Raw genomic sequence first — 19,641 nt, forward strand, 5'->3', positions numbered from 1 at the left:
AAAAAATGTTGGAAAACCAACAAATTTGTGGGACCTAAAGGATTTTTCTGAACAGCAAGCATCTCTGAATCACAACTTTGTAAGTACGATTGATACACTGTGTACATTTTCAATTGAGTGCTAAACTAACAAAATGCCATTAGTTTAAGAACGGTTTGGAGCACTATATTATTGTTTTGGTGCATGCTTTGTCAATGGTAGCCAGGGTTGCCAGGTTTCCACAAAAACAACCCACCCAATTGCTACTCAAAACTAGCCCTAAACTAACAAAAGGTTTTATGCCATTAGTTTAAGAATGGATTGGGGCACTATGTTATTGTTTTGGTGCATGCTTTGTCAATAGTAGCCAGGGTTGCCAGGTTTCCACAAAAACAACCCACCCAATTGCTACTCAAAACTAGCCCTAAATTAATAAAATGTTTTTATGCCATTAGTTTAGGAACGGATTGGAGCAATGTATTATTGTTTTGGTGCAGGTTTTGTCAATGGTAGCCAGGGTTGCCAGGTTTTAAACAACAAAACCCACCTAATTGCTCCTCAGAACTAGCCCTAAACTAGCCCAATTGCATTTCGAGGGGATTTCTCATTAAAAATCACATTCTGGGGTGTAAAAAACATGTTTTTTGTCAATATTTCCCCTGGTAAATTTGCATTCCAGTGGCTAAATATGACATTATTTGGGTTGCTTTAACCCGCAGTCTTGGCAACACTGATGGCAGCGCTTGCTAACTTGCTCGAGTACTCCTCTCTGTACCAATCATCAGGCTTGGCCGTCTGACCAATCAGAGCAGAGTAAGCTTATGGAAGGGAGCGGTTTACAGGGCTTACGCTCAGAACTGAGCTAACGAATCATTTTAAAATTAAAATACCATATGACCTGCTCTTTAAACATGGCCTTCGTGTCATTCCACACTGAGACCTATTCCCCAGCTTTGCTTTATTCTGGAGTTCCTGTGGCAGACAACAGTGTTGATTCGGGCCATGCGGTCAGCGTTCAACATCGTCTCCACGTCTTAGTAGAAACCGGGAATGTTTTTCCGAAGGAGAAACAGCAGAGCATTATTCTCGTGCCCAGTCCCGCAATGTACAATTGGACTCGCAGTTTTTTTCCCTCTGCCTTGTTTTAACAGAACCAGAACATCTTATTCTACTTCGGAGCCAGTGAGTCTGCAACAGAGCTGTTGTTGTGTTAGACCACTTGCACTTAGGCTTGTGTTAATGACTTTTGCTAATGGGCCGAAGCCTCCGATCCCTTGTGGTGTAACTGGAGAATAAGAGAAGGTCATGCGTCTGTAAATGGCATCGGTTTTCTCCTCCACTTATTAGCGCAGTGTACTACGTCCCTCGATACTTGCACTTTTACCACGGGAGCCGATGATGTTGATATTACAGAGCAGCTAGTTTACAAGGTACACCCTGACTGAGTGTTTACACATCTCTGATATATATTCGCAATGTTTGTGCCTTGCTTGTATATGCTGCGTTGACTTAAGGTAACCAGGCTATGGAGGATATTAGCCTGGCATCTTTAAATAAACGTAATATCCTCCTGACTTTGCTCTCGGAAGTTCACACTTGGGGCAGCAGCAGTAATTTTCCCCTCATGTCTTTTTCACTGTCTAATGGCTCTGTATTTCCTGCCAGCGGAGCTGCTGGGAGGAGGAGTGGGGCGGAAACAGCCTGGCAGTACACTGCAGAAGAGATGGGCACACAGACTTCTGCTCTCTTGACGTCATCTTCATGAGGATCTACAGGCTTGATTCCCTGTGGGAAAATAGCCTGTCTGCATCCTCCCTCCCTCTCGTTCTCTTTCGCTCTCTCTGGTCATTCTTCATGCTAGCAGGTTCTGTCGCCCTGAGGAAGGCTTGTGAGTCTGGTGATGACTGACAGCGAGATGCCTCTGTTCTTCTCGGCGTTCCATGTGCACTCTACTGTAGCATCTTCTTGGCAGCCTTCACCTCCATCTAGTCTCTGGTACATACAGTGGAAGTTCGCTTCTGTATGTTTCAGTGAGTCTGAGTGCTCGCGCCCCCTTTAGGAAGAAGGTGGTAGTGCCTCTGTTGAGGTCACCTTAGGATGCAGCAAAAAAATATTATTTTTATTATTTATAAGTCTATTTTTATTTTTTATTTTACTTTTTGAAATTAAAGACAAGTTTTTTCACTTTATTATTTTGATAGTACAGTGTACTAGGGCCCTGTGACTTCCACAATGCAGAAAATGTATACGGAATCATGGAATCCACTTTACTCTTTAACATGAAATGTCATGAAATTTACCAAATTTTGGATGCATAAATCTTCACAGCAACCCATCAAAATAAATGTTCAGTTTAACTTGAAGGAATTGTGACAGAAATATATTACTTAATGTAATGATAGATAATGTACTACTGAACTAATAATAAAATACTAATAATACTAATTATAAAATAAGTATTAAAACATAATTTTTTAAAGGAATATTTACCAGAAAAAGTTTTCCAGAATTTATTTACCAGAAAATCAATTAATTAGAGATGCTTTTCATTATTAAAATTCAATAAAACCATTAAAATGGAATGCTGAAATTTAATGGAAAACACTGAATTTGAGAGAACCTAAAACAGGCCTTAATGTATTTTTTGTTAAACTTTTAATAAATTGCTGTTAAATTGTGTAAGTTTCATGATTTAAATTAATTAGACATCCTTTTTGATTAATAAAGTTAATTTAACCGTTAAAACGGAGTCCAGAAAAATTAAAACAGAAAAAATGAATTTGGAAAAAAATGTCATAGGCCTTAATGTAATGATAGTACTTCTACTACTACTACTACTACTACTACTACTACTACTACTACTACTAATAATAATAAAGTGATTAATAGACATCTTTGTAAGAAATATTTACCAGAAAAGTTATTTACCAGAATTTATGTACCAGAAATATATAAATACACAACACAGTCTTTCTGGAAAATAAATGTAAAAATAATAATAATAATAATAATTTTAATGAAATCAATTAATCTTTTGATTGTTAAAACTTAATTAAAACCATTAGATAGAATTCCAGGAAATTAATGGAAAACACAGAATTTGGTAAAAATAAAACTGAATTTGAGAAAAACTTAAATGTATCTCGAAGGGCCTTAAAATTTATTTATTTTTTTTTCTACATGCTTTTTGATTAATATTTTAATTTAACCATTAAAACAGAATCTAAAAAAATTGAAATGAAAAAAAAAAAAAAACGGAATCTAGAGAAATTTAAACAAAAAAAATTGGAATTTGGAAAAAAAAAAATAGAATGGAATTAGGGAAAAAATAAAACTGATTTCATAGGACCCTACTTAATGTAATGATAGTACTGCTACTACTAATCATAAAATTATTATTGAAAAAATATTTTTTTAAGGAATATTTACCAGAAAAGTGTAAATGCACAACACAATTTTTTTTTAATAAAATCAATTAATTAAGAGATTCTTTTGATTATTAAAACTTAACGAAACCATTCGATTGAACTCCAGGAAATTAATGAAAAACACCCAAATTTGGTAAAAATGAAAAAAATGCTGTTAAAACTGAATTTGACTACATTTGCTCTCTGTACTGCAGTAGAGAGAATCACTGTAATTAGTTTTAAAAATAGACACCTTTTATTACTTAGAGGGTATTGTTAAACATTATATGAACCCAGGTACTAACATGTATCAAACAGTGGGTTGCAAACCGTACGGTTCTTGTTTTATGGCAACCGTTTCAACCCCGACTGATTTCTCACCTAAGCTGTCTGCCGTTGGCAGGGACTCCTCATTCCTTTATCTGTGCTTTTTTTTTCCCCCTCCTCTCTTAGAGAACTCTCTGTTCTGTCTGGAGGTGTGATTTATGTATTCTTTTATTGAATTCCTGCGCTTTGTTTGAACTGAATATGGCAACGGTGTTTAGCGTTTCTCTCCGTTTCATTGGCAGCATTAAAACCGGTCTCATCTGGCCTGCTTTGATCTTGAGACAGTCGAACACTGTAGAAGACATGGCAAAGGAATGTGATTTATGAAACCACTTAGCATGTGCGATGCTTGAAAATGAGATTTTTTATTTTTTTTTAACCTGCTTTGTTAGTATGTGCCAAAAATGTTACTGTGAAAGCTTTAATGTGAACTATTCCTGAAGAAGAAAAGCGAGCACACAGGACAGTTAGAGCTCGTTATCGCCTCTTTTCTTAGACCACCATTAAATGCGGAGGAGGCGAAGGTTGACGGAGGAGTAATTTTATCGTTGTAATGAAGAGCGTATCTGCAATTAGCCTTTTGTCCTCTACAGCTGAAGTTCAGGGCCTCGGATCCAAACATGCGTGACTCCCGCATCCCATTTAGCCTGACTGAGGATCCTGTCGTCTGAATGTCTGTGCTGGTTAAAGATCCCCCGCTGAACATTTCGGCTGTGGTCACAATGCACTTAAATGCAGATTGTGGTGCATTGCATGGCTGCTTTCTGGCTTGTTTGAAACCTCTCATCTCTGTTGATTCTGTGGCCCCCTAATTGTGCGGGACCCTCCGGCATTTCCAGCCCTAAAGCTGTTGTTCAACCATCAAATTGTATTTACTATAATGGAAATAAATCTGCCCCTGAGGAAACGCGAGTGGAAAGTTGAGCACTTTACGCCATTGTTAAAAGCGTTGTTGCCAGGCTGAAATGGTCTTTTTGCTAGTCACATTAGCTTAACAGTATATATACAGTTTCAGGGTTATTTTAACAGCATGATGAGATTTTGACATTCTCTGTAATGTGTAGTAGAAGCTTGTTGATGTTCAGAAACCGTTTGGGAAATACCAGAAAGAAAAGAGCAACAGCGCCCCCCCTGTGACCCAAACGCTGTTCTCACTCGCTTGTTCTGTCATTTCTAATCAAGAATATCTGATTTTTTTTTATATTTTATATGAAGCTTTTTATTTTAAGGATTAAAATGTTATTTTTGGGATGTAAAATGTATTACTTTAGCACATGCTTCTCTCCAACGTGGCTTTGATTTGCAAGCACCAGTTGAGCCAGAAGAATTATAATTGATTTAACAACTTTAAGCGTTTTTGTCTTTTAACAAGTGCAATAGATGCAGTCCAGGTATTAGCGACAGTTTCCTACTTATTGCTTGATAATTAATGATTTTTAATCTTGCATACCACTTAAGGAAGACCTAAAATGGCAGTACTTTTAAAGCATCCCAGCCATGTTTTTGGAATGAAAGAGCAGACTGCAACTGACCTTAGAAAGTTCAAGGCTCGCTTTTCGTCTGTACTTTCTCACTCGTTTCCCAGTGGGCTGACCTGCTCTCTTTAGTCTTTGACGATAGCTTCAGAAAGATGCTGAGTGCTTCTCTGCAGTCTGTGCTGAGCTCAGCCGGCCGTAAGTGAAAGATGTGATTTATATGCTTCGCAGCTCGCTTTTTGAATCTGAGCTTTCCATAAAAATGTGATGTATAAAAAAAATGCAACAACTGAAGTGAAGGCTGTCCTAGGACTTGATTCAGGTACAGCGTTGTGTATCAGTGTTTACTGTAGACAACAACCCACGTGTCATTCCAAATCTAGTTTAGTTTATTATTTTGATAGTAAATGGTGAGAAGGGATTGTAAAGATTTAAAAATGACAAACTTGTCATTTGAAATTTTGAATATTCAAACCAGTTTGAATACTTTCTTTGATGTAGTGTGTAATGTAGCAGTATGTAAATGCAATGAGTTGAATCACAACTTGTATGTATTATAAAAAATAGATATATATTTTCTATCGAGCATTCAAAATGCATAAAGGCATGTCGTTTCTGACACACACTGTACGCGGTAGACTAATCACAGCAGACTGGGCCAATCAGAACAGAGTAGGCTCATGGAAAGAAGGGGCTTAGAGAGACTGAATCTTTTGAACTGCTTCGAATGAGTCATTTGAGAATCACTGGAAAATTAGATGATATTAAATGGATATTTTGAGCAAACAAAAGAGTTGTTTGACCTTGCATGCATGGAAATCTACTGTAGGAGACAAATAATATCAGGGACCTTAAAACTGGCATAATAGGGGTACTTTTTATGTTCTTTTTAAAGACCTCAGTTCTTGATCACTTTTGAATGCTCATGACCATGAGGACATTTTATGTCTGGTATTCGTTTTTATTATGACAAATTCAGTGAGTAATTGTGAGAGTTCACAAATTTTTGATGAAAGTTTATGCATTTTTGACCGATTCTTTACAAGAATTAGCTCAAGATTTATTTGCTTGTGAATTGGACATAGTGTTCCCACAGAATTCACCCAAAAATGAAAAATTCTGGCATCATGTCACTGTCCTGTCTGCATAACACACAAAATAATAATCTGAAGACATTTGGCATCAAAACAACATCAGACCCCATTTAACTTAAATTGTTTTTGGCAAAAACAGAGACATTTTCAGCATAGCTTTTCTTGTTTTACACACCCAAAATAAAGTCATACAGATTTGGAATGACATCGGGGTGATTAAATAATGGCAGAATTTTAATATTTGGGTGAGTTATTTCTTTAAACTGTGGGAACACTGCAGTCCAGTTTACACAGGCAAAAAAAAAATAAGCAGTCAAAAAATTAATAAACTTTTAGGTACGTGCAGTCACAGGGTTCATACACAGTGCTTAAATTAGGCTACTTAAAATACTTGAATTTGACTTTTTGAAATGTAAGGCCTGGAAATGAAGGCCTTAAAAAATGGCAATATTCCTTAAAAGGGAATTGAAAAGTGCTTGTATTATTAAAAGAAAATGGATCTATGAAATAAGTGTTTACAGTAAGCGCATATGTTTTCACACAAAATTCAGGCAATTACAAAAAATCATACTTTTTTGCCCCTTTCAGTTAATGTTATAAAACTATCCAGTAGTAGTGACAGTGTCATGTAAACATGGCCGAAGACACGAAAAGAGAATCGCGTATCATGAATCTTTTGATTTCGATCGGGACTTTAAGTCGCGTATTGCGAATCATTTGATTCAGACCGGCACTTCACATATCGCGAATCATTTGATTTAGATCAGAACTTCAGAGCGAGTTTTTGAATCATTCCGCGAACTGAATGATTCGTGATCCGCGTTCCGAGTTCTCATCTGAAATGATGATTCGCGAATCACTGCATTCAATTCACGCTGCAGGCTCACAAAGCAGGTAAAAAAAAAAGTTTTAGAAAACTCAACTGTGTATCTTCAGTAAACACAAGACGGCTGTCAGGGTTAAAGAAACATTCTGCATGGTGATATACGAGTTTGGCTGGCCACTGTTTTTATTGGACCGTTGTTTCATTTTTCCTTCACAAAGCGTCCTTCTGCTCTGCAGATCTTCCTAGTGATGCAAACTGTGATTTAAGGAGCTCTAAGAAGGAAATCTCTTTCCTTTTTGCATCTCTGGTTGTAAATATGACACTGGCAATTATCATGAGATTATCACACATCTTTCTTTTCCTTGCCTCGTCTCCTTCACTCCCTTCTGATTTCAGGTCGTTCTTCCCGTATTCGGCCAGGCCTTTGGACCGGAGACTCTTATTTTTCCTCTTCCACTTTTATGAGGGGCATTTATAGCTGAGGTTATATTGTTTTCATGCTCGCGACACGTCACCTGATGCGTTTAGCACAGCCGTTAGGTCATGTTTTTGTGCCGTTCACCGGCAGGTGAAAGTTGGAGACTCTCGGTGACTTGGAAAGTTTGTGATGTGATGGGGGATTGAAACTAAATCTGCAGTAGCTGGAGATTACATCTAAACGCTACTGGCGGTATGCAAGAGGATAATGTGTCTGTGATGTTGTGGAATATCGCTTTACACAAAGGTAGAAAGGTACTATTGTGGTTGATCTGAAGATGCATCATGTTATATTAATGTTTGGTATTAAAATCTTTATTTCTTTTCTTTTTTTGTCTATGCAGGCTTGGTGATCAAGCGATAGAGCTACTCTGACGCCCAGTGGAAACCGAGGTGTGTATCTGCTAATTTCCTCTTGCCTCATGTGGGGTTTTGCAATATTTAGATTTATGCATTTGACACTTGCATAGCATTGAAAGATACATATTTTAGTTTGATTCCCTGACTTTGGCATTGCTAGTGTCATGCTCTACTGTTTAAGCTACAGGAAGGCATATACCGGAGTAATCATCTTGGCAAATTTGTGTTTGTGTTTTGTGTTTGGCAGTTTTTTCTCTAAATGAATCCAGGTAGGATTTTTAAGTGTTTTTAAAAGAAATCCTTTATGCTCACCAAGGCTGCGTTTATGTGATGAAAAATACAGTAAAAACAGCAATATTGTGAAATATTATTGCGATATAAAATGACTGTTTTCTATGTAAATAACTTTTCAAATGTAATTTATTTCTGTCATGCAAAATTTTCAGCCAGTCTTCAGTGTCACATGATCCTTCAGAAATCATTCTAATATGCTGATTTGTTTTGTTTAAATATTTCTTATAATCAGTGTTAAAAAAAATTCTGTTGCTTTATGTTCTTTTATGATTCTTTGATTAATAGAAAGCTTAAAATAACATTGTCTTTACTGCTACTTTTGATCAATTTAATGCATGCTTGCTAAACAAAAATATATATGTGTATATATATATATATTTTTTTAAAACAAACGTTTCTGACCCGTTAATGTTCAGTACTGAGCACTGAAATGGCTTGGTTGTCTAACGTTGCTGCTTACTCTGATAAGACATCTCGGTCAGTAGGGTCAGGTATATTTTGCTGGTATATGCAGTCTTAGCATGCTTGAACGTCTTTGCGGTAATGCTGTAGTTCCACCTTTTTCCACTAGAGGCTGCTGGAGAGCTAAACGTATACAGTACATATCCCACTTTGATCCTAGTGACATCTTTGGTTCATTCACACATTTTGCTTTCGTGTTCAGTTGTGTCAACCTCTTAATTTACTGGATAAACTAGACCATTCTACAGAGAAACTGCCATCTTGCTTTTTATGCACAGAATCTAAAAAATTTGCTGCCTCTTTTTTTTTTTTTTTTTTTTTTTTTTTTTTTTTTTTTTTTTTTGAGAAATAAAAAAGGCTTTAAACCCAGGGAAGCTGGTGCTCAGCGTTAAATTAACATATTACTTTCAATTATTTATAACTTGTTTTAAATTATATAAATGACATTATTTATTCATTTATTTATTTATTTATTTATTTATTTTTGTGATCGGTACCAAAATTTTGCCTAAAAATGTCTGAAAACACTTTTTTTCATAACTAGCTACTGTTTCATGATGTTATGACAGTTTATCTTAACATATTTAATCGTTTTTTTCTGTTTAAAGATCAATGGATTTGCACCTTTAATTGCTTTTGCCTCAAAATGTCTGAAAACAGTTGTTTACATTTGGTTTTCTTATTCTTCTTTCTTTCTTTCTTCCTTTATTTAGTTAGTTAGTTATATAGTTTGTTTTGTTGTTTTTTTAATAACATTGTTGAACAGTACAACAGCACTTTTTAAAGGAAGTTTATTTATTTATTTATTTGACTGGTACCAAAATTTTGCCTCAAAATGTGTAAAAACACAGTTATGTGCATTTGGTTTCCTTACTCTTTATTTATTTATTTATTTGGTTATATAGTGTTATATAGTTGTTGTTTTTTTCAATGTTCAAGAACATTGGATTTGCACCTTTAGTGCTTTTAAGAACAATAATTGAACAGCACTTTTTGGGGAAGTTTGTTTATTTATTTATTTATTTTATTAATTTGTTCATTTAATATTTTTTGTGATCAGTGCCAAAATTTTGCCTCAAAATGTCTGAAAACACAGTTGTGTGCTTTTGGCTTCTTTATTCTTTATTTAAAAAAAAAAAAAAAAAATGTTTCATAACTAGCTACTGTTTCTTGATATTAATTGTGCGTTATTTGATAGTTTATCATTTTTAGTTAGTCTATATATAGTTTAAAATATTTGTTCATTTTTCTTTTGTATAAAGAACAGTGGATTAGCACCTTTTTTGCTTTTAAAAACAATAATTAAACACCAAATTGTAGAACAGCTTTTTGGGGAAGTTTATTTGTTTATTTATTTATTTAGAAATTTATGTGCTGATGTGCACAGTTGATGTCAAAAACTATAACTGAACAGCGAATTGTAGAACAGCACTTTTTGGGGACGTTTATTATTGTTTGTTCATTGATTATAGGACTTTTTATATTATAATGATTAGAAATTATATTGTTTTAAGGCAATGTTTCTTCTCTCTCTCTCTCTCTCGTAACATTTACTGAAATCATTATTTCTGTTTTCCTCCATTTGGGTGATGCTGAAGGACAATAGTAATTGTATTAAACTATTATTGTCTAGGCTCTTGAGGTTCTCTGCTCTGAGTTGTTTATAGTTATATAGTCTGAAATATTAGTGGATGTGTTTGTGTACTATAATCTTGATGATTGCTGTTATTTATTTATTTTAAATAGCTGTGACAGAATGTGTGGATCATTGAGAATTTTCTTTTTTGTAGTAGTACTGCAGTGGTTTGTGTTGGCCTCATGATGGCGTTAGAGTTTCTTCCATTTTTTTTTTTTTTTCTTGACACCAGCTGAAACAGAGCCAGTGAGCAGATCCAAACTTCTTAATGATTCGGTATTTCCTTAATTGTGCTAAACAACGGTTGCAGTTAATATTCTAGTGATCATAGCAGATGTAAAACTGAATTTCTAAGAACCTTTTTAGCAACTAGCTTTGGAAATATTAGATGTTTACAGACTTCCCTGTACCCCAACATCAAATATCGACTCTGAGCCTCTTCAGAAGTTGGGTGTTTTCTATGAAGTATTAGACATATAGGAAAAATCCCAGCTTGAAAGTGAGCAGGAATATTTTAAGTCTCTGTTTTTTTTCACCATCTTAGCTACTTAAATATCTATCAAAAATAGATAGATAAAATGTAGGCACATCCTGTGCCTTCTGCATTTTTATAAATTTTCCATCTTCTATTTTTCCAGCTTGTTTTAAGAGCTGATATGGCTAAATAACCTTTAGATTTTTTTTTTAAAAGTATCATTAAAGTAATATTGTTGTCCTTATTAATATTTTAATTACTTTATATTTTATTAATGACTATTTTTATTTTATACTTAATACTTTTTTTTTTTTTAAACTAATTTAATTTATTTATAGATAAGTTAGATGATTTAAAAGAAATAAGTTACAGGATTTTGTATATATAAAATTTTTAAAAATATATATTTCACAGAAAATATATATTTTTGTATATTTTATTGTATTTTAGCTGAAGTAATTTCAAGTATGGCAAGTTTTTTTTTTTAATGCTTTAGATTTTGTTTGATTCATCTATAATAATCCTGTCTTATACGCATTTTATTTGTTTTTATTATATTTTTTAATTCACTTTTATTTTAGTACATTAAGTTAAACTGAATGAAATAGTGCCTTGGCTGAAATAAGTTAAAGGATTTATTGTATATACCTGTATTTTATTTTATTTTAGCTGAAGTTTTTTGAAATCTGGAAAGTTTTTTTAGTGGTTTGAGATTTAGTTTAAGTTATTAATAATAAGCCTATCTTATACGCATTGCATCCCAGGGTGTACTGCAGCAGAACAAGAATTGAAAAGCGAAATAAAAGCAGTTTTTTGGTCAAGAAATAGTCTTGGCGCAGGATGTCGGGGGAGTAAATGTGTCCTTTTTGGCCATGCGAACCCTGGTTTTTGATTGGCTGAGGGTGACATGATGTCATTACCTGGTCTGGCGAGAGCAGACTGCTCTTGCCTCAGGTAAAATAGCACGATATGTGATAGAGAAGGGAAGTGAGAAAACAAATCCGGCGCGAAATCTCCAGCGGTCTGTGTTTACTCTGTCTAACCTTGTAAAGCTCTACTAGTGTCCTCTCCTCTGAGCTTCCCGCTTCTCTCTCTCTCCTCTCACCAAGTACCAAAAGCAGAGGAGGGGGAGGAGACCACGCATGTGTTTTTGTGTGTGTGTGTGGTGGAGCTGAAAGTGTGGAGCGAGGGAAGGGGGCTGGCGGCGCACACCTTCGCCGAGTGCCTCGGAAACACAGAACAGGGCAGTGCAGTCAGGTAGCTTCCTGCGTCCGGGTCAAGCGGCCATGGCCCTGGTTGTGGACGCCGCGCACTGCATGGGGGCCTACTACTGCCTCGTTAGGACCCGGTTCAAGCGGCGACGCAAGAAGCGCTCGGAGCGGAAAGGTCAGAATGCTTTCTTTAACAGGCCTGGTGGAGATTTGTGATCCGTTTCGACTTGTAAAACTCGAGAGTATGCTGCATTTTCTTTGGTGTGTGAGATTTGCATTTGTAGATTGATATTTAAACTCTTTAGGGAAGTTGCATTGGAAATGATTTTAAACTGTGATTCCTTTATTAGAGAGGAGATTTGAGAGAATATGTGTGATATTTATCAGCTTTATGTTTGTAGCTTCATCAGCTTTGTGTAATATTTGTCATTTTATGATTTGAAATGAAGGTAAAAGGCACTTTGTTGTTTTGTCGAAAGTTGGTAAGGCAGTTTTCAGGTCTTCTGTATGATACAGCTGTGTGCTTCTGGATCATACAAACTTTGTAGTGAACATTATGAAAAATTGGGTAAATAAGTTTAGAAATATAAAGAAATATTGGGATGCCTACTGGTCCATACATGTCTTAAATTCACTTTCCGATAATGTTGCGGTAATATTTTTAAATTAAATATTGTTTGTGTTTAAAATGTAATTTTGTATCCAAAGTCAAATCTGCTATTTATTTATTTATTTATTTATTAGTTAGTTAGTTATTTTTATAAATATACTTGAACTTCATTTTCCATGAGCTAATTTGGTGTAAAACTAAAGTGTAACTTATTCCCTGAATATTATTTTGGTGACATGATCTAATTTTGGTAACTAAAGTGGAAATCATTACCTAAATATTACCGACTTGATTTTTGCTTTTTGCTCTGTTTACATAAACATCTTAACTTTATTTGATTAAAATTGATGTTTGGTCAGAATTATAAACCTTCTGTGAAAATTTAGAACTTAGAACATTGAATATCATTACATAACCATATTTATTTATTGATTGATTGATTGATTGATTGATTGATTGAACATTGATGTTCGGTCAAAAAGTTGTAATTCATTATGTAATTCAAATGAATATCATTATGTAAACATCTTTACATGTTTGTTTGTTTGTTGATTGATTGATTGATTGATTGAACATTGATGTTTGGTCAAAATTATATAATCCTTCTGTGAAAATCATCCTTTGTAAGCTAACTTAGAACACTGGATATCATTACATAACAAATTTTATTGATCAATTGATTGATTGAACATTGACATTTGGTTAATTATAATTCAAAAAGTTATAATTCCTCTGTAAAAAAAAAAAAAATAATAATAATAATAACAATAATTTTAAGCCAACACTAAATATTACTTAAACATCTTTCCATGTTTGTTTGTTTGTTTGTTTGTTTGTTTGTATATTGATTTATTTGTTTATTTATTTACATTAATTAAATTGATGTTTGGTTGAAATTATAATTCCTCTGTAAAAATCTTTTTTGAGCCAAGTTGGAACATTTAATATCATGCCCATAAACATTTCTACATGTTTTATTTATTTATGAAAATTAAATAGGTGTTTGATCAAAATTATGATCCTTCTGTGAAAAAATCCTTTTTAAGCCAACTTAGAACATTTTATATTAGATAATAAATATTTATTTATTTATTTATTTATTTATTCATTCATTCATTCATGTTATGAAAATTAAATTGATGTTTGGTCAAAATAATTCCTCTGCGAAATTCATCCTATTTGCCCATTGATGTTTTGTCAAAAAAGTATAATTCCTCTGTGAAAATCTTTCTTTTTAAGTTAACTTAGAACATTCAATATCATTACATAATTTTTTTTATCTATCTACCTATCTATCTCTATCTGTCTGTCTGTCTATCTATCATCTGTCCGTCTGTCTGTCTGTCTGTCTGTCTGTCGTCTATCCGTATGTCTGTCTGTCTATCTATTGTCTATCCATCTATCTATCGATCTATCATCTATCTACCTGTCTGTCTGTCTGTCTGTCTGTCATCTATTGTCTATCCATATGTCTGTCTGTCTGACTGTCTGTTGTCTATCCGTCTATCTATCTATCTATCTATCTATCGTCTATCTGTCTGTCTATCTAGCTGTCCATCTGTCTGTCGTCTATCGTCTATCCTGTCTGTCTATCTGTCTGTCTGTCGACTATCGTCTATCCGTATGTCTGTCTGTCTGTCTGTCTGTCTATCTATTGTCTGTCCATCTATCTATCTATCTGTCTGTCTGTCTGTCTGTCTGTCTGTCTGTCTGTCGTCTATCCGTATGTCTGTCTGTCTGTCTATCTATTGTCTATCTATTGTCTATCCATCTATCGTCTGTCTGTCTGTCTGTCTGTCTGTCGTCTATCCGCCTGTCTGTCTATCTATCTATCGTCTGTCTGTCTGTCCGTCTGTCTGTCTATCCGTCTGTCTGTCTATCCGTCTGTCTGTCTATCTGTCTGTCTGTCGTCTATCGTCTATCCGTATGTCTGTCTGTCTGTCTATCTATTGTCTATCCATCTATCTATCATCTATCTTTCTGTCTGTCTATCTGTCTGTCTGTCGTCTATCGTCTATCGGCCTGTCTATCTGTCTGTCTATCCATCTGTCTATCCATCTGTCTGTCTATCGTCTATCCATCCATCTGTCTATCTATCTATCGTCTATCTGTCTGTCTGTTATAAAAATTGATGTTTGATCAAAATTAAAATTTCTCTGTGAGAGTCATCCATTTTGAGCCAACTTTGAAGGTTTTTTTTTAACCTGTATTTTCCTGTTATAACACTGTCATTCAGTGACTTCAGGGTCTTTAACTCCTTAAATGTATTCTTTCATGTCTTTGTAGGTCTTAAAACGTCTTACATTTCAGATACTCGAAGATTATGGCTAATAAAAAGGTTCACATAGTATTGCATTGACGTAAAAAAAAAAATTCATAAGGCTGCGTTTTCTTTAAAGTAAGTTGTTTGATGAGATTTCTGCATGATTCAGTTTCTTGTTGCAGGAGTTCTCATTTGTTGCTGCAGTGTTTTGTGAATGATGGATGTTTCTGTGGTTAGTTCAGCTGTTTGATGCTTTTCTCACTGGGATTGTTGTGGAATGAGCAGCGTGTGTGTGTGATGGATCACACAAAGCTTACTGAAGTTTGAATTCTATTGAATTATTAATAGATTTTATATGCATTTGAGTTTGGTATATATTGCGTTAATAAAGCACTAAAGATAATTTTAATTTTCTATGCAGTGTTCTGCCGAGATGGTCCCCGCTTTCTGACAGACACTGTGAATCCTGAGATGTCACACTTGTCTCTTTGACAGCTGTCGAGAGCAAAAACGAGTCTGACTGTGGGCTGCTATTGAAGGCACTCTCTCCCTGTCAGTCCTGTCACATGATGGTGGTATTTGGCAGAGGAGTGGACTAAATTCAGACCCTCCTGGAAGTTAGGAAATGTCGCTTTCAGCAACTTTTAACTTTGTGCTTGCTTAACTCCTCTCTTTTAAATGTAATTTTATAGGTCGTTTTAAAACATTCTGATGAACTCATTTTCATTTAGGTAGGTGTGAAATCTTATTTAAAATGGGAATGTTATTTTAAAGCCTTTTTTTCTTTTTCTTTAGCACAGTCATCTGATTTTATAAAGAACTGAAGTGTGTAGAAACGCAAATTTAATTAGCTGCTTTTTTGCGGTAGGTAATGGAATTAAAGTTTGCGAATGTCTGTTTGAGATCTGTATTTCAGCTTCTTTGGCTGAATCTGCCTTCAAGGCTTTTTTGCTGGAAGTTTTCATCTTTCTTAGTTAATGTGTGTAATAATTCTGTCCTAACTTGGAAATTGATAGTACTTGGTGGAAGTTTTTAGTGTTTAGTAAGTGTTTCATTTATGCTTGCATCCCCAAATGCACCCCGATTATGAACATTTAAGCACATGGATTGTAATAAATATGCTGTAAGGATGTGGTGTGGCATTGAAAATGACAAATATTACATGGTGGTTGTTAAAATTAGGTTTAAATCCAAGCATCAAATCTATACAGTATACAGTTCTGCAAAGATGTTTTATCACTTTATCATTTTTATTTCATTTTTTTAATCCTTTAGAATAGAATCTTTTTAATTTTTTTATTTATGCAGTTTTTATTATTATATTCTTATTTTATGGTATTTGATCAAATAAAATTTTTAATATATTGTTTATTAATATTATTAATTCATTATATTTTATTTTTATTTTATTGTATTTGATTTTCTTTTTTATTTATTATTCTTTTTAGTTATTTTATTTCTTTCTTTTATTTTTATTTCTGTATTTTGTTTTTATAATTTTATTTTCCATTGGTTTGTTTAATTGAGTTTTTTGCATTTTTATTGTTTTTATTTTTATCTTATGGTATGTTTATTTCATTTAATTATTATTTATTATTTTATTATAAATTAATTATTCAATTATATATTTTGTTTATTTTATATTTTATTCTTTTAAAAAATGTTTTAAAATGTTTTATTTTCTTTTTTCTCTTTTACTTTTTCATTTCTTTTTTTAATCCTTCAGAATACATTTTTTGTCTAATTTTTGTTTTATTTTATTTTTTTATTTTATGCATTTTTTATTATTTTATTCTTATATTATGGTATATTTAATTTAATATTCAATATATAATTTATTAATATTATTAATTATTATTTATATATTCCTTTTTGTATTAATTATTTATTTACTAATATGTTGTTTTACTTTTTATTCTTATTTTAATTTGGTTTTATTTCTATTTCAATTTTTTATTCTTTTCATTATTTATTTATATTTTATTTCATTTTTGTTTTATTACTTTTTTATTCTTTAGAATAAAGTGTTAAATAAAAAATAAATTAAAATAAAGTTTTTCTAGACTTTTATTGTTGATTGAAATACTTTTCTTGCCTTTTCAGCCTTTTTTTTATACATTATTTATTGCAAAGACTACTTTGCCTTAGAATTTGGCCAAAACGTGGTGTCTAAAACGGCAGCATAAATATGTATAATCTTTGCTTCAGGAGTGCGATTTTAAAATGCTGTCTAAGTAGGCAGCTCACTGGCTTTTGGAGCACAGCTCGTGTTTGTCCACCTGTCTGGGAGCGGGGTGAGGTAATGGGCGTCACTCTCAGGCGGCGTGTGGATAAGCCCAGGCGGGAGGTGTGGCGTCAGCCGCTGAGGTGTGCGTTCAGAGGTATTATCCGAGCATTCGCCGTTTGCCTTTACATTCACAGACCCGAGAACTGAGACCTGTCATCCAAGCAAATCCTGTGCTGCTGAAGTGGCGTTTTCAGCATGCCTTACACCCCCTAATGCGGCCTGGCAACTTAAGGCGGCTTTGTCAAACCCGTGAGTTTGTCTCCTCCTCTTATCTGAGACCGGATGCTGAAAGGAGGCAGAAAAACGGAGGCGTGATTCTCTTTAAGAAGTCTTCTGCTAATGTAATTCCCTCACTCACAGGCCTGATTGGGCTGCATTGTGTCGGTGGCGTCTCTCTGTGCGGTTGACGTCTGACGTTGAGCTGGATCGGAGTTATCTTTGGAACTTTTGGGGCTTTGCGTCACTCACGGTTCCTACAGCATTGGTGCTAGTAATAAATGTGCTGTGAGGATGTGGTGTGGCATTAAAAATCACAAACATGGGACACATTATGGTTGTGGTTAAATAGTTGGTTTAAAATTAGATTTGAAAAGTAGTCCAAACATTGAATCTGTATACATTTCTACTCGTAAGTGTACAGAAACTGCAAGATGCTTATTATTTTATTTTATTATTTTATTTTTCTTTAAGGGGAAACCCCCTTTTTTAGTTCCTCCTGAAGATGGTGCATAAAACACATGATAATAAGAATCAAGCATGTGTAAACCAGTATTACTACTGGTAAATAAACATACAACAGAATAAATAAATAAACAAACATTTTTATTATTTCAAATAAAGCTGAAATTAAATTAAATATAAATATTAGATGAAAATGGAAGAATAGAATAAGATGAAAGCTAAATAGAAAAAAATGACAAAAGCACATAAAGTGTACTAAAACTTAAACTAAAATTAAAATGGAAACTAGAAATAAAAAATAAAAGGTAGTTCAAAATATTAATAAATACTAACTCTTAAATGACATTTAGATATGAGATATGAAGAAAATAAGTTTCCACTGAAATATAAAAATTGAAAAATAGAATAAGAGATGAAAGCTACATAGAAAAATGTAAAACAAAAAAAAATTACAAAAGCATATAAAATTACTTAAACTAAAATTAAAACTGAAAATAAAAAAATAAAAGGTAGTTCAAAATTATTAAATAAATTCTCTTAAATTAAATTTAGAGGTGAGAGATTAAAAAAATTAATCTGAAATATTAAAAATAATAGATGAAAGCTAAAAAGAAAGAAGAAAAAACAAAAATTACAAAAACACAAAAACTTTCTAAAATTAAAATTAAAATCGAAACAAAGTTAAAAAAATAAAAGGTATTTAAAAATATCAATACTTAAATTATGTTTAGGGATGAGATGAGATGAAATATGAATAAATCAGTTTATTCTGAAATAAATAATAAATAAATAACTAAAAACTGAAAAATAGGTGACAGCTAAACAGAAAAATTAAAAAAATAAAAATTACAGAAACAAAAATTACTACAGCTTAAACTAAAGTGAAAATGGAAACTGGAAATAACAAATAAATGGTAGTTATCTCTAAAAAATTAAATTTAGAGATGAAATAAATAAGTGTAATCTGAAATACTAAAACTGAAAAATAGAATAATAGATAAAAGGTAAATAAAAAATTGTAATAAATAAAAATAAAAGTGACAAAAACACATAAAACCGACTTAAACTTAAACAAAAATTAAATTTTAAAATTAAAATAAAAAAATAAAAGGTGGTTTTAAATATTAATGAATACAAAAAAAGTATATACATTATGCTAAAATAAACAGTGTATATATTGTTTTTTCTTTATTATTTTTTATTATTTTGTCTCATAGAAAACAATTATATAAATATCTGATATGCAGCTTTTTAGGGTAGTACTGAAAAACATAATGCATTTTTATTCTTATTTTTAAAAAATGCGAAATATCTTGCCGTTTCTACAAAGACTATGAAAGCTTTAGGGATGTCGTTGTTCAGATTCTTGTGTCTCCCGTGTCATTTAAAGGCTCTCCAGTGGGCCACTGATGACACGTGGAGGAGAGTTTTCTGCCCAGCCAGCAGACTGGAGGAAATGAAGCTTCTCTGATGGAGTGAAGGGAACGTGTGCGCTCTGATAATGCTGTATCTGCGGAAGATCACCACCACTCTTCTCACTTTATGATGCTGTGTGAACATGCAGCCCTGTTACATACAAATCACTCTGAAGAGTCTGTGAATGTCTGTGACATTAAACCTAATTAACTATAAACATGGTGATAATTTAACTTCAGCTAACTTGCTCAGAAAGAGCGAACATTGTAGCTACTGTGTAACGTCTTTGCTGAGAATGAAACAATGAAACAGTTTGAAACCAGGATTCTAAATTCTAAAATATACATTGCATTTTGAAGAA

General features: G+C 33.3%; 1 protein-coding gene across 4 annotated transcripts in view; it reads left to right on the plus strand.

Moving 5' to 3' along the window:
* Positions 1-19,641, plus strand: part of adarb1b (adenosine deaminase RNA specific B1b) — a 202,830-nt gene that overhangs the window by 117,507 nt on the left and 65,682 nt on the right. For 3 of the 4 annotated variants that reach the window (XM_051119039.1, XM_051119038.1, XM_051119041.1), the window contains 2 exons: positions 7,930-7,978; positions 8,193-8,214. In XM_051119039.1, coding sequence (XP_050974996.1) covers positions 8,205-8,214 — 10 coding nt within the window. In that variant the 5' untranslated portion in view covers positions 7,930-7,978; positions 8,193-8,204. The remainder of the gene's footprint in view (positions 1-7,929; positions 7,979-8,192; positions 8,215-19,641) is intronic. The other variant, XM_051119042.1, reaches the window with a different exon arrangement.

The sequence above is a fragment of the Labeo rohita genome, chromosome 9 (genome assembly GCF_022985175.1).
Source record: "Labeo rohita strain BAU-BD-2019 chromosome 9, IGBB_LRoh.1.0, whole genome shotgun sequence".
NCBI classification, from domain to species: Eukaryota; Metazoa; Chordata; class Actinopteri; order Cypriniformes; family Cyprinidae; genus Labeo; species Labeo rohita.